Below are 16465 nucleotides of genomic sequence, written 5' to 3'. Positions count from 1 at the left end.
AACACTATTAGTCTACCATTGAAAGCTGTAATCATTCCTCCTGTTCATACTGGCTATTAAAAGATCTCCTTCAAATGTGCTTTCAGTGTAAGTGATGGAGGCCAAAATCCACTCAGTCATTTAGTGCAAAAATGTATTTAAAAGTAGATGTGAAGCTTATATGAGGCTTCAGCGGTCTGAGTTTGTCATATCATTATGTTTTGAGAGTATGACCCATCACTTTGTATCACATTGTAAGTGCATCATGAAGGGATCTTCTAATGATTAATATGAACAGGAGGAATGATTACAGCAAGATGATTTGGCCTCCTGACTGTTGTTTTAAGACAGACTTGAACAAACGTGAGCCCGTCCTTTAACATGCTCTGTGCAGAAACTGTTCACTCTGGAGTGTGCTGTATTGCTCTCGATGATAGGATGGTGTACTGATCCATATAATACACAGCTGTCTGTATATGAGCACCAGTAATACTTCTCCTTAGACATCTTTACTGCAGACATGCAGTGATCTAGTGCTTCTCTTTGGGCAGCAGCATGTACAGCAACATGTAATTTCTGCCTTTCTTTCTTTGCAAAACTTCTCGAGCTCTGTTATTCCATCCTCACAAGTCATCCAGGGTCAGCTGCAGAGAGGCATCCTCACAGCATGATGCTGCCTCCACCATGCAACATGCTGGGTATGGTGTGTTTATGATGACAGTGTAACCTGGTGTTGAGCCCGATGGCCAAAAAGGTCTGTTTTGGTCTCATCAGACCACTGGAACTTCTTCCAGCTGACTTCAGAGTCTCACACGTGCCTTCTGGCGACTGTAGCTGAAATGTTGTGAGTTTTTTAAAGAGAGGTTTTCTCCTTTCCACTCTCACATAGCGTTCCAGCTGGTGAAGCACCAGGGCAGCTGTTGTTGTCCCCACAGTCTCACCCATCTGAGGCTCTAAAGCTTGCTAGTGCTCTTGGTATCCTCCCTCTCCAGTCTCCTTCTTGCACACTTGCTCAGTTGTTAAGGACATCCTGCTTGAGGTAGATCTACAGCTGTGCCACTCTTTCCATTTCTTAATGCTCGATTTAACTGGACTTCAAGTGATGTTCAGTGACTTGAAAATGTTCTTGTATCTGTCCTCTGACTTGTGCTTTTCAATCAGCTTGTGGTGGAGTTGTTTGGAGTGTTGCTTTGTCTTCATGCTCCAAGACCGGACCTTTCAGATACAGTATTTATCTATACTACAGCTGTATTTATACGACAATTAACAGAACTGACAGGAATTTAAATAATTATGTGACTAGGAGTGTGCAGAGATCCCAGTATTTGTATTTGTATCTGAATTTGTTGAGGCAGCAAAATTATTTGTATCTGTATTTGTATTTGAATAAAAGCGGAAAGAGTTTTAAAAATCCTGTTTTTGTTTTTATTACACTTTTAATTTTAGAAAATCATTATGATTACTGAGATAAAACTTTACTCATCGCCTCATTGCAGCCAGACCTATCTATTTGTACACCCATAACACAGAGACAGCACACCGTGTAACGTGTAGGGAGGAACTTCAAAGGCAATTATTGCTTTGCACTTTTCATTTATTGCCTATTTTTTACAACCTAACTTTGTGGAAAGGAGAAGGGGATCAACAGTTTATGGAGAGTCTTTAAGAGCACTTTGCTTGTGTCAGTAGCTCAGCTTTATCTCTGGGGAACACCCCCAACAAACAATTTTTAAAATATTTGTATGAAACAAAATCAAATGTGATTGGCTTCCATTGTATTGAGACTGCAGAAAATATTTCAGCAGCAGAAATGCAGCAAAGATCTCAATACAGCTGAGTAACAGTGTGGACTATTCCAATCATGTGTACTAATATTCAGTACACATGCTACTTGTGGCTCATAGGGAAAAAGGTTGTCTGATGTACAGCTGCTGTTCACTCAGTAGAGGGCGCTGTTAAACTACTGTAAATAACTGGATTGGATGGCCTTTTTTAAAAATATAAAACACACACACAGTCTAGACTACACTCGTTGCACTGTGTTCATCCTCTCTCTGTCTCTTTATGGCTTTATTGGAAAAAGAAATGACACCAGTCCCAAAAACCAATCTGAATTTGAAGGAAATTTTATTTAAAAAATACATAATGAAAGCAGTACGGCACTTGACAGGCAGGGACCTGCCTGGCACTCAATTAAATAAAAAAATGAAAAAGGTACATTAAAAAAAATGGTCATTATAAACAGTTTAAATAGAGGTGATTCAGTGATTAAGGAAAGGTTTGTGAGCTAAACTTCAAGTCACGTGTGGAGGGTGTGAAGATGATCTGAGGCTGCAGGAGGAGGGACTTCATGTGGAGTTTTTCTCCTGTCACATCTTTCCTTCACACCTTTGCATATATATTTATATATATATATATATATATATACTGTATATATGACCACCTCTAGTTCTACACAACATGTGCGCCATTGTATTTAGTTTTCCATAGCATTGTAAACCTTTACGTTGATCCATTGTATCGTCATTGCTTTTCAGGTTGTACGTGGTTACTTGTAACAAGGTCATTCTACAGTACATCAACAAGATCATAACATGATAATAGATACACAGTGAAGGCTTCTACCCAAAGCTGGACCAGATGAAGAATCATGGAATACAAGTTCAGAGAGAGCTAGAGCTCCTTAATGCATGTAAAGGATCTGTGAACACTGCTGCAATATTGCTATAATTATCATAGTGGTAGAAATTAATTACATGAATGTGCGTAAGACCAACAGACAGATAGACTGTATGTACAGATTGCATGACTAGATTTTAGTAGTATCATTCTCCATGCATCAAATGCAATTGTCTACGGGTCATAATGCAAGGGGAATAGGTTTTAAAGCCATTAGGTGTTTGGCTCTGCAGACTCGCTGCTGGATGTCCAGTCTGCAGATGTGTGGGTGTGGATTGGATCAGGATGTACGCATTGACATGAGCAGGAATCCTGCAACAAGCACTACACAGTCATGATATGACAGACACATCTGATAGATATCATGACTGCTGTGTGCCCGTGACGCTTCAGTCTCCATGACAACAGCGCTTCTTTCCTGAGATAGTGGTACTGCCATTCTAACTGACCACACATAGTAATACACAGAGGGTTGTGAAAGCTCTTGATAAGCGAGGTTGTGGTGAAAAATGTGTCGTAAGTGTGACACTGTGTGCTCAGCATGGATGTGTCTTTGGTCTCAGAGGAGAGACTGCTTCCATCCTGGAAGGAGTGAGCTTCAAGCTTGTCAGAAAGTGAGGGAGTGACACCTGAGATTGGACCCAGCAGCAGCTGTGGATTAGTGTTGGTAAAACAGCCTCTTGCAGTGCATCTGGACTTGTGTTTGCTTTGTTGATGTTCTTGGTTTTAGTTCTGAGGTGATGTCCAGCTGTGGTCGGGTTCATATTACAGAGGCATTGTCCCGATCCACAGCCTGTCTGACCGGACTGTCCTCTGGAGCCAAGTCCACCTCCAAGAAGTCCGGCTGCTCACCGTCCTGAGATATTTTCTGCTCCTCTGCGCTCTCGCCTTTCTCTTTCTCTCTGCTCTGTCTTTGGCACATGCCAGACTTGGCCGGGCCAACCAGAGCCAGGCAGATGGCGCTGAGCCCCATGCCCACTGCACAGGAGTAGAAGGCAGCACCATAGTTACCTGTGACATCCACCAACACACCTAGAAGGAAAGATGAGACAGCTTTTAGGATCTGCCAACAAGCTAGAGAGGTCGAGTGAAATGACAGAGAGAAGTAGTGATACAGTAAAAAAATAGGTCTAGTACCTCCGAGTGGTGGTCCAGCCAGACCAGCGAAGCTCTGGATGAAGACATACACTCCCACAGATGATGCCATCTTCTGGATGCCCACCACGTCCTCCTCAGCCAGCATGGGGATGTGTGTAGAGCCCACTGTGCCCATGAAGTAGCCGTAGAGGGCGCAGCAGACCACCAGGCCCCAGAACTCCCATACGATAGTGAAGGCCACCAGCACCAGGCACAGGAGAACCACACACCAAAGCAGCACCAGGGTCTTCCTGCAGCGGACTCTGTTCAACACCACCCCAATGGATAGGCGGCCGAAGATCTCGGCCACTGCCATCACAGAGAGCATGTAGGAGGCCATGCTGGACTCCACACCCCGGCTCTTGCTCAGCTCAATGATGTAAAGCTGCGGGGCAAAGAAGCCCAGCGTGGCAAACAGGCCGAAGAGGGAGTACCAGATGAAGACACTGTCTTTCAACACAGAGAAGTCCAAGAGTTTGGGGCTAGAGGGTTGGAGAGGACCCGCCTCTGCCTCTACCTCTGCCTCTACCTCTACCTCTGCCTCTGCCTCTGCCTCTTTCATGCTCCCCTCATCCTTCTCCTTGGGTGAGCAGGGAGGTGTGGACAGTGACAGCTCCTGGCCCTCTTTGTCCTGCACCTCCCACTCCACCGGAGCCTTGGTTTCAGCTCCTGCAGTCCTCAGGTCTACGTTTGAGGCGGAGAGGGAGGTGACCCCTGAGTCCTCTGAGCCCCCGGAGACTCCTGAACTGATGGAGGTTCTGGTTTGTTCGTTCTCCAGCTCGTAAACAGCCTGCAGAGAAAGAGGCTCTTTGTCCACTTCATCTTCCTCCTTCACAGGCACCGGCTTGATGATGATTGGACGAAGGAAAAGGCCACAGCCAATGACAGAAGCCTGAAAGATGCCGAGGACAACTAGACAGTAGCGCCAGCCTATGTGTCCCTTCAGTGTAGTCAAGGCTTTGGAGAGATGAGAGGACAGTGTAGATTATTATTAATATAATTATGATTAGCTTTTTCAAGAGTTTACTCAGTTGTCATGGAGATGCAGCTGTCACACTTAACTGTAAGTCCAGCCTATTTAGCATTTATAAGCCGCATATAAACAGTTAATAGATGGGTTATAACACACTATAATATTTTTGACAAATGCATTGATAAACATGCTTATAACTACATTACTACTGTTAATAAATGCTAAATAGGTACATATATACTATATATGCATATAGATACAGTATATATCTCCATCCACTGAGGAAGATGTGGTTGAAAGCCACAGAAAAAGCTGGTAAGAGGACATTGAGGTAAGATTTTTCTTTAATCAAACTACCTTTTCCAAGGTCTAGAAGAACTTTCACACTCATCATTATTAATATTTTCAAAAATAATCCCATCATAATAGGTAATGATGAAGGTGCCTCTGTGATTGAACACTCACCAGGAGCAAAGGCGAATATGGCGAAGGATTCTCCAGAGGAGGCGACAGAGGTGACGAGGGCCCGTCGCCTGGAGAAGTACTGGGCGAGGATGGTGACGGTGGGGAGGAAGGTGAGGCAGTAACCCAGGCCTGTAAACAAGAGGAGAAAAGAGAAAGGGGACGTGACAGCCAGTGGCCCGCATGGTAGGAACATGCTGCATGTCTAGGGGGTTGGGTCAAAGATCAAGGTGTCAGGTCACTCCTTACTCAGAGGCGGCAGGTTACTTGAGAGGATTCAGCTGTGCTACAGCAGCTGCTAGAAGACAAAAGGCATGTAAAGACACAAAGAAAGAGACGGGGAGAGAAGAAAAGGGTGGTCGTGTTAGCATTGTTTCAGAAGCAGACCTGGCAGTCAGGGTGGGAGAGCTAGCAGTGCTTTCTGTCCAAGAAAAAAACAACTTAATGTGCTCTGATACAAAACTCATTTCCCCCAATTTGTTCATCACCTGGAATGTAATTTTGAATTTATTACTTTCCTCAGCCACTTCCTGTTCCTTCAATCCGGATCTGAAAGGGAATTTAGTGTTTTTTGGGGGGGGGGGATATTTTGCTGCTCCAGTTTTTTCCTGCTCTGTCCTTCCTAGAGAGTTAAAATAGTGGAGCAGACCTCATTGCATGGTGTTTACAGGCTGTTCATTGGACAGTGCTGGAAGAAACACACAGATGTAGATTTCGTTGTTGACACTGCTAGAAGTCCCTTCAGCTCATACAACACAATACAGGCTGTGAAACAGATGCTAGATGAGATAGACAGATGGACAGATGGACGGACGGACAGACAGACGGACGGACAGTCGGATGGATAGACAGATGGATGGACAGACAGACAGACAGATAAAAAGACAGCCAGACAGATAAAGAGATAGACAGATAGATAGGCAGACAGATAAATAGATAGATAGATAGATAGATAGATAGATAGACAGATAAAGAGATAGACAGATAGATAGGCAGACAGATAAATAGATAGATAGATAGATAGATAGATAGATAGATAGATAGATAGATAAATAGATAGATAGATAGATAGATAGATAGATAGATAGATAGATAGATAGATAGATAGATAGATAGATAGATGTGTGTTTCATATGAAGTACCTGAGATAATGCCCATGGTGATGTACATCTCGTTGATGGAGTTGGTGAAGGCAGAGGTGATGGTTCCCAGGCTGATGAGGAAGCCCCCCACCATCACCACAGGACGATAGCCAAAGCTGTTGCTCAGCAAGGTGGACAGGGGAGCTGTGGGGTGAAAGACAACACGGTGATAATACTGATGAGGTGAGTTGTTACTGTGCAGACTGACTGCAGACCTTAATATCTGCCTGTAGTGATGACTGCACATGTGTACTCAAGCTACACAGTTTGTTCATCTGTTTACTCGTCTCTAGGAGTCTATCTTAAAACAGTCAGGTGCCTAAATGAACACTGAAACATGTTTTTCTTGCTGTAATCATTCCACCTGTTCATGCTGACCATTAGAAGATCCCTTCATAATGACCTTACAATGTGATACAAAGTGATGGGTCATACTCCCTAAACATAATGTGGCATAAATGTGTCAGATATCCACTTGATATGACTAACTCAGACTGCTGAAGCCTCATATAAGCTTCACATCAACTTTTAAATGCATTTTTGCACAAAATGACACACAAGATATTCCGGTTTCTGCCCTTATTCCGAAAAAGACAATATTCCTACGAAGCTGTTTACATGGCTGATAAAAATGAATATTCCACTAATATTCCTGTTTACATGCAGCCATGCATACTCTGTTTATCACGTAGCAGAGGAACGGCTTGAGCCACTTGTGTTTCTTTGTGTCAAAATAAGATTTCTTCAAAGTTTTCCACTGGTGGCGGATGTTTGACCATGTGAACACAGTCTCCCTCTTTCATTCGTTCAACCACCTTCTTGAAAAGGTCGGCATTGCAATATTTGCACATATCCAAAGACGTGATAATATCTAAGTCTTTAAAGCAGGTGTGTTTCTCCTTCTAACCAGAAATGTGGGCTTTTCTTTTGGACATGCATCTCTACTCCAGCCTTGCAAACTGTTGGCTACTGTAGCTGGTTTGTTTACAACACACAGAGCTGATCGTAACCAGGCAAGATGCCATGTGTCACAAACTGCAGTAAAAACCCCAATGGAAACATATATTCTGAATGCATTGTATACATGTCCAAAGAATGCTCCTAAAAAATAATATCGGCATATTCCACGTCTTAATCAGAAAATGCTACATTTGAAGTAAAGGCCTAATTTGGAATATCCAAATTATATATTCCAATTTGAATCATTTTTTAAGGAAAATATCAAAACAAGACATTTGAGGACGTCACCTTGGACTCACCCAGCAGATGAATCCATAATGAAAATAATCATTAGTTGCATCCCTAAATTAGACTTCAAGTTCTTACATACATTGGTATCATTTATCATTAGAGTTGCATTTACACTGTAAGTAGTCTGTGTCTGCTGGTATTAAATGTCCTACACAGACTTGTTCTTGGATACGAACAGGTAGATGTTCAAAGAGTAAAAGAAAGGAAAAGCACATCAGTAAAGCCTAAATGACTGACCAGTGAAGGTGAAGATGAAGACGCAGATGGAGATGACCCATGACACTCGGCTGTTGCTCTCCCCAAACTCTTCCATCAAATCCTGGAGAAACACACCCAGACTCTTGAGAGTCCCATAGGTGCAGATCTCCACCACGAAGAAGGCCACGGCCACAGCCCAGCCCCAGCCACCCTCAGGCACCTCTGGGTAGACATTTGGACCCAAGCAACCTGAGAATTCGGTCACCCTCATGGCTAGAGCAGGCCACCTGGAGGGGGGAACAACATGTCAACATGGGAGTGATGGTGGAGCATTTTGACGTCATATTTAAAGCTGCAGTTCTTGAACTTTTTTGCGGACTTACACAAACTGAACCAAACACTAGAACCAAAACAAAGGCTTAAAAGACCTGATAGCTGAGTTGGTGGTAATTCTCTTTGACTTTTTGTCACATTGGGCTCTTTGTAAAAAAAAAAAGATATTGGGTTAATGGAGCTTTGGAGGAGTTTTTGTCTTCTATTGTTCTATTTTTATAAAATGTAGACTTCTTCAAAGAGAGACATATTGGATATATATACCCTGAACACCACATCTGCTAAAAGAGTTTGACATTTACCCTTTTTGTAATGTCCCAAGTCCTCTTTGTTTCCCACTTTTTCTATTTCATCGATGACTGATTATCACTTTTTTATTAGATTTATTAGATTTGTTTACATTGTTGAATAATAATGGAGTCCTTTGTTTGTTAAAGCCTTTTCATCATTGTACCATGTGTCCAAATCTGATGAATGTATTGATGTATCTCATCTACCCATTGATGATGATGATTGATGGTACACACACCTGTGTTGAACCAGTTGGACTTTGGACTTTCATGGTCACATTCTAGGTATATCTCATGAAGACATGATGACGAGATGTTATAGCTGTACATGTTTCTGGGAGCATTAATTCAGTGCGTAGGAGTCTTTTTTCTTCATGGAACTTGGACATGGAATTGTGATCAAGATGTTGAAACTTGGCCCTGAAATTTTGCCAAACTTGTTCCACAAATGTCTCATACTACCATGGAAACAACAGAGAGATTTACTTATTTATTGGAGCAGCAAGAAGAGCGTTCATCAGGAATGGCTGAACACACTGGTTCATGGTGCTGCTGCAATAAATCAAATGAGTGCCTTAAATGTTAATGCTTTTGTTCTCTGTCAAATTCCACTTCATTTTGGTTTTGACCACAACATTATTTCCTCCTCATATAATAATGTGCTCTTGACTATGACATACAGTATGGCTGACTGAGCAGTGAAAACAGGAAACATGTCTTATTTTATGACTCTGTGTTCATGTAAATGAAGGTGTGCTGACTGTGGTGTCAGCACACAGAAGTTAGAACTGTTGCAGTGGATTGTTCTCCATAATTTGAATGATTGCTGTTCCAACTGTCACCAGCCTACCAAAACCTTCCTGATTTTTACTAGTTTATATCAGGTTATGACAATAATATCATGATTTCTCCAGATCTTCTGAAAGCCATGACTCATCCTGGTATTCCACTCAGATGTAATGATTATATGAGGCTGTGAGGTGGTAAATCAACAAAGGTCGTAGTAGTAGTACTAAGGTAACACCGCAGAATGTTAGGCAGGGCTAATATTTCATCACTGAGATGACCAGACATTTACTGTATCTCTTAGAAATGTGTTTTTTTTTTTTCATTTTTTGCAGGAATTAAACATCATTTAAGACCATTAAGTGACATTAAAAGTCTAGTGAAACTCAGGATGATAGTATCAAAACCATCAAAATGTCACATTAGACTAGATGAACAGTTTAACGGACAACCAGCTCAGCATTTATCAATTCTAGACAGCCTTTCCTTCAAAACAAGATAAGCTTCAGCTCAACGTCTGATCATTGAGGAAACTAGACTCAAAGTCACTAGACTATCCTTCCATACACACACACACACACACACACACACACACACACACACACACACACACACACACACACACACACACACACACAGATCTGTGTGTATTCAAACACATCGCCTCAAATTCTTCTCTAATTTAGGGTAACACTTCTTCACCCAAGGCTATCTGAAGCTCCTCTGTTATTTGGTATTTATGTCATGTCACACAAACAACAGGTAAACACCTCCTGCTACAAAATACAGTTCAATTCAGATTTCAGAAGATTCATATAACTACTAGACAGATAGATCTCTGTTCACGTCATGCTGTGTTAGGAGGAAGCAAAAAATGGGTTAACACGTCCCACACAAACATTCTGAATCATTTTCATTTAAGCCATGATGCTCAGCAGGCTGCAGGAGATGTTAGAGCAGAGGCAAATCATGCAAAATGTCTCAGAATGCAGCACTGCTAGTGGATACTAGACACTGGCTCACAAATCTCTGATGCCTTTAAAAACACTGACAATTTCTGTCTAGAAATTACATTCAAGCTTATTATTTTTCAGGACACATTACACAGCTAATTTAAAGGAAATGTTAGTTTTTTTCAACCTATTTTCCCATCATTTTCTATCTGAGTAACTAATGGGGACAACCATGTTTGAAATTGGTCCGGTATTGAGCGAGAGCGCTGCAGCTGCGAAACGAGCTGCAGTATAATCCGACAGGGCAACAGTGCCCCGTCAAATACCAAAGCTTCTCATTCTAATTCTCTATCTCTTTCTAATGTGGTGATTTTAAAAATAATGTCTCAGTAAAGAGAAATTAAAGATTCATTTAATTTATCTTGTAAAATGGACAAATCCCCTTTCAAAAATCCCCAAATTTGGGTAATTAACGCAGTAGTTTTTACTATCAAAATCATAGAGTGTCACTATTTTTAAAGATGCACTCCACTGATTTTAATTCACACAAATATCAATTTACTCAACATGAAGGTCACTACTTATCCTGTGAGAATATATACAGTATGTACAGGATGTATGTCCTCTATGGCTCTGGAGGAAAAATAACACTATAACATAATATTAACACAATTAATAAGTTGAATTATGTTGTGCAAATGTTTTTGGAGTTTGACCCTTATTACGGCCTAAAAGTCAGTATACCTCGTCCTCCGCTGCTTTAATTCAAACGATTTCTTGTGCCCCTATTTTATGAAAGTCCACTACTAAATCTCTGGAGTATCTCTTAATGAGGCACAAATGGCCACTCTGGACTTCTCTATTAGAGCTGAAACCATTAGTCGATTGATTGATCGTCATAAAATTAACCGGAAACTATTTTCATAATTGTTCCGTTGTTTTGGTGACTTTTCGAGCAAAAATGCTTTTTACAAGAGTAATTTCATTTCCTCATCCCTCCTCAGCTCCACCCACACTAACAAGCTATTTGTTCCAATAACATCCCAGACTATGACATTCTTCTGCAGCCAATGGCTCAGAGTTGGTTGTATGAATATAAATATAACTGACTGAGCAGCCAACACCTATACAGAAAACTATGAAGATATTGTGTTTATTCCTACAAGATATGCAGGCAACAATCACCCTGCCCTCCATCTCACAGGTGTTGTTTTGCCAGAAGAGACTGATGATGCAACACCTGCACACCAGAGCCATAGTTTGAGTGCAATCATGGAGGTGAATAATTCATGTTTACTGACAGGTTGAGTTAAGCAGTGAAAGAAAGTTTACACAGGAGAGGCAAAAAGTCCACTTCTGTTTACACACGCACTGCACTGTGCAAGGAAAGAAACAGCTGCACCGCTGGAACAATTCCACTAATACCATCCTATACTACAAAACAGCTCTTAGAATAGACCAAGATGTACATATTTATATATTTAAATAGAATATGTAGATTTGACATGCTAATTAAAATGCCTTTATCATTTTTACCTACAACAGTCTTTATTTAATGAAGTCATTTGAGCTTTTATTTCTTGATCTTTTAACAGTTCAGCGACTTTTTGGCATTAGCTAACTGATACAGCTGAGATTTACAAACCAAATAATTCACACCGTTACCTGCCAGAATAAATACAAGGATTTTCCAAACCTGAATAAACGCGCAGAAGCACTTCTATCTTTACGTGTGCTTGCCATATCTGTGACTAACAGTGAACACTGGTTTTTAATAGCATTTATACGCTACTCTTGTTGTTTAAATGCACTTTTTGAGTATAATGTTTGCTTTTGCTTGCTGTGGTCTTTCATGTGTGTCATGTGTTGAGTTATCCGCAGTGCAGAGGAGGGTGATGTCAATGTGCCGCATCCCATACAGGACGGAAAGCATAACTCAACAGTTAGCGGTTATTTTACTGAGAAATAAACAGTAAAATTACAGCTTTAGTTTTTTAGACGATGTCTCTGCCTGTACTGCCTGACATAGCAACTCGTGCATAACTGTGTCTAAAACATCACATCAACATAAATGTAGTTCTCGCTCCCTATTGTCAGAGAACAGAAAACCACAGACCGCCTTCCTGTATCACAGAGCTGAAGCTAACAGCATCTCCGGCTGCTGTGGCCAAGTTGACTTCTTACTTACCAGCAGCGAGTTGACTGGAGGGGCAGGAAAGAGCAGCCTTCTGGTTTAACACAGCCGGCTTTTACCTCCGCGTCATTTCGTTGTGTTAAGCAGCTTTAACGTAAGCAGTAATTACACCTATTTACCAAGCACGAGAGCAAAAATTTGCTTGGAATAGCCTGCCTTTTTTAAATAATAATTCTAATATCTATCCAAGTCACTTGCTGCTCCAGCTAATTAATACATATATGCTAATAATAAAGCTGATATAGCTTTGGTCTTTTTTCGTTCTATAACAGTCGGTCGCATCTTTTGTCAGTTATTTCCTGTCTGTTTTGGCAGCTCTTTACCGGCTCGAGCCGGTATTCAAACGCGGGCGCGCAAGCTTCATGAACGCGCAGGACAGAACTGTCCTCGTGAGAGACGAGCCTCGTGCCACAGCTACCTCTGTGCTATTGCGTGCGGCGTTTCTATACCGATGGAGAAAGCAGAAACACCAGGATTATAGCGATTTTAACTGCATTTTGGTGAACAGGCTGTAGACTGCGGTTGTACCTTATAAGCTAAGTATTTAAAAAACACATTGCCGTGTATATGTGGCCCATTTTGGTTTATATTTTCCAAAAAAAAAAAAAAAAATGTCAACCATAAATAAAATTGAGTAATCGTGACGTAAGGTGTAATAGCATAGCCTACATGTGGTCACAAGTGTGTGTGTGTGTCTGTGTGTGACTTTGAGAACACAAAGTAACCATGACGTTTAAATGTGTTAGGACTGAAAAGAGTCAAAAGGGCTTAAAAACAAACAAACACAAAAAACTTAAAGACACCTGTGATGAAAGAAGTTCCTTCTTTTCCTTGAGGTAATTTTTACCCTGATTCTCACTCTAATTCTGGGTCAGGTTGAGTCAAACTGGTTGGGTTAACTTTTGTCAAACTGAACCAGATGTTTTGGACTCAGTGGCTTCCCAGTCATCAACTGTTCCACCATTAATTAAAAGGAAACTTAGACACAATATAAACCAACTGCACACCATCACAGACACAATAAAGCAGAGATTGCCTTCCCCCCTAACAGCTGCTGAGTGCAGCGCGACTAACTGTTACAACTTTTTGAGAAGGGTTTCATGCTCTTTATATTTTCCACTGATGAAAACCATCGTAAATCATATTTTATTTTCATCAGGGGTGATCATTCCCATCAACACAAAAGAGAGCATTGAAGTTGACATGTCTCCACTTAAATCAGATGTTATCAACTCATGACTCCCATCTGCCTGTTTGACAAGTTTTTGGAGAACAATGAAGTAAATTAAGTTATTTCTAAGTTATATAAAATGTTGCATAAGATGTTGCAACTGCTCAGCCACACTACAGTACTGTACTAACACTGTCAGAACAGTGTAATAAAGGAAAATATCATGAGAGGATTTATATGACTCTCAATTTGAACTTTTTCTGTTCTTACATAAATGAAATTTGTCCCAAAAGATACTTCACCAGTGCAAGAACTGCCTGAGCATGAGACAATATTTATGTCTATATATAATTTCATTTAAATATTATTTTAACTGCATTCACTTTCTTGAGGTGTTGACAGATGCTGTCATTAATTCTACCAGTACTTAGTTGAGTATAATTGATAAATGACTCACCTGTATCTCAGCTGGAACTGATCCTTTGACTTGTGTTGTAGTGCCCAGAAGTGCTCTGACCTGGAATAGTTTTCAGGGAGATGCAGGGGTGTGTCTAATGGGTGGTCAGGCAAAGTCAAGTCCTGAAATCTGATTGGACACCCCATATGCCACTACAAAATCAAGCATTATAATTGGCTAATGACCACGTTAGAGTTGGGGGATGTAGGGAGGTGGCTGACCTGCACCTCCATCAGTCAAGGTGACATGGATTCTAGAAAAATACTTGAAATTCCAAATGTGTATAAACTGTATTCAGTGATAAATCTGAGCATCTTGTTATCTAAAATTAACATATAATAATTTATCACAATTTCAGTTAAATTAATATATTGATAAAAAAGTGTCATTTGTCATGATGAGGTGTTAAAGACAGGGCTGATGGGACATGAGACAGGACTTAAGCTTGCATATTACTAACTCGGTGGCTGTTTTATGTGTGGTGGTCATTATAGAAACATATTAAGACTTTCTTTTGTCATATGCAGTCTTGATAAGAGCAGAATGTCAATATACATCGGTTGTTACTTCACAGGTTTTTTTTCCAAGTGAGCTTGAAGCTGAACTATGAAGAAAGTACTTTTTTTTTTTTTAAAAAAAAAAAGACAAAACATGCTCCTTTTCCTTAACTGAAGGCAAAACCATTGATCCCTTGATGAGACTGAATCATAAAGTTTGTACAAGTCTGTTCCTTATTGTATTCAGGCTCATTGGGAGGCTCAGTATCAGCCTGACTGCCACATCTTTGCCACTCTGATCAAGATGGTATGGACACATCACTGGCTGATAATATAATGATGCAACACAAGTCCAAAGTCCAACATGACCAGGGTGTGTAATGAATGCAATTCCAGTGGAAATCAGTCAATGTGTCAGTGAGTACTGACTGACTGCCACAGGACAGGAACATTCAAGAGATGATTCCATCTCTGTCCAGTCAGTGTCTCCTGGACATAACTTTATTACTTACTAAGCTTAGATCCTCATGACTCATCCTGGGAAGATATTAAATTTGTGTGGGATTTGTTTCCTCCCACATAGTATCTTTTTTGTCAGCTTTGTTTTTAAGATTTCAGTAAAATCCCAAAATAAACTGACTCTATAACCAAATTCATAGTGAGTTCTGTGAGTGACGAGCAAAAAAAAAAAAAAGAAAATTCTTGTGCACAATAGAAACTATCTGGTTTCTTACACTCACCCATCGCACCGGAGACCTGCGTTCCATTCTTCTATCCTTTACGTTTAACTGTCAGAGATTTTCTATTGTTCGTCTTCTGCTTGTTCTCTTTCCCCTGAGATCTTTTGCCTTTGTCTTCCTTCAGCAGTAAGTATGAGGTTACAGCTGGTTACAAAGCCATTTCTAACTCCTAAGTTGTGTAATATTAAGCAACAAGGCCATAAAGGAAAAGCATACTGAGAAGACTTGCTACAGAACAATAACCTGTAGTTGTAATATTTGCTGCACACTGTGGTCTTTTCAGGGTTAATTATGCTAGTGGACATCAGGATGTTTGATTATGTAACAGTTCACACGAGAAAGCAAAAAGCAGAAATGAGAACATGTAAATCATAAAAGTGCAGGTGGACTTTAGAGTGCTTGACGTATGAAAGGATAAGAGGCCTGACTCTTACAGCTATATACTGCAGATAAGTCAGCCCTTAAAGTAGGTCTACAATGGCACCTCATATGAGTATGTCCGCATTTGCAAAGTGATATGTGTTTTGTTTTTTTAAGATTATTGCTAGGCAACCTTATGGTGCCTACCAATAATCATGTGTCCATATGAACAGTGAAAGAGGTTTTCCTCGCTGTCATCATTCCTCCTGTTCATACTGGCTATTAAAAGATCCCCTTCAAATGTGCTTCAATGTAAGTGATGGAGGCCAAAATCCACAGTGTGTCCACACAGTCATTTAGTGCACAAATACATTTAAAAGTTCATGTGAAGCTTATATGAGGCTTCAGCAGTCTGAGTTAGTCATATCAAGTGGATATCTGACACATTTACATCTTTTTAGCATCAAATTCCCTCTTTGTGTTTCCCTGTTGAGCTGCGGTGGAAGTATAGTAACAAAAAGAGGGACTTTGGCACTAAAAAGACTGTAATGTTGAAAGATATCTACTTGAAGCTTCATATTAGCTTCAGATAAACTTTTAAATACATTTTTGCACAGAAGGAGGTCTGTGGATTTTGTCCTCCATCACTTACACTGTGAGTGCATTATGAAGGGATCTTCTAATGATCAGTATGAACAGGAGGAATGATTACAGCAAGAAACACATGTTTCAATGTTTCATTTGGGCTCCTGACTGTTGTTTTAAGACAGACTTGAAATATTGTGAACCCGCCCTTTAATGAGAGCCTCATACCAATTCGTAGAAGCTTATGAAGCTCCAGAACCTGCAGGAGGAACCAAAAA

At 40.6% G+C, this 16465-nt stretch overlaps 1 protein-coding gene across 2 annotated transcripts; it reads right to left on the bottom strand.

Moving 5' to 3' along the window:
- Positions 1-2089: 2089 nt before the first annotated feature.
- Positions 2090-14200, bottom strand: slc16a6b (solute carrier family 16 member 6b). 2 transcript variants are annotated; one of them, XM_067615526.1, is made up of 6 exons: positions 14006-14200; positions 7861-8108; positions 6373-6516; positions 5234-5362; positions 3796-4752; positions 2090-3690 (listed from the first exon to the last, which is right to left on the bottom strand). In XM_067615526.1, exons 1-6 carry the CDS (start codon positions 14149-14151, stop codon positions 3419-3421), a joined length of 1896 nt encoding a protein of 631 aa, XP_067471627.1. In that variant the 5' UTR covers positions 14152-14200; the 3' UTR covers positions 2090-3418. The 2 variants fall into 2 exon arrangements, with proteins under 2 accessions (XP_067471627.1, XP_067471628.1); XM_067615527.1 differs by lacking the exon at positions 14006-14200 and adding an exon at positions 12372-13234.
- Between the last annotated feature and the right edge of the window lie 2265 nt (positions 14201-16465).

This window comes from Thunnus thynnus, chromosome 17 (assembly GCF_963924715.1).
Source record: "Thunnus thynnus chromosome 17, fThuThy2.1, whole genome shotgun sequence".
NCBI lineage: Eukaryota > Metazoa > Chordata > Actinopteri > Scombriformes > Scombridae > Thunnus > Thunnus thynnus.
The sequence above is the reverse complement of the archived record's forward strand: the minus strand, read 5'-3'. Positions and strand labels throughout refer to the sequence as shown.

Coding starts and splice junctions, on each gene's coding strand:
- slc16a6b (XM_067615526.1), bottom strand. CDS start 14,151: ATGGGGTGTCCAATCAGATTTCAGGACTTGACTTTGCCTGACCACCCA. Junction 8,109..14,005: donor CAGTTCCAGCTGAGATACAG/GTGAGTCATTTA, acceptor TCCCCCCTCCAG/GTGGCCTGCTCTAGCCATGA. Junction 6,517..7,860: donor CTTCATCTTCACCTTCACTG/GTCAGTCATTTA, acceptor TTCACCCCACAG/CTCCCCTGTCCACCTTGCTG.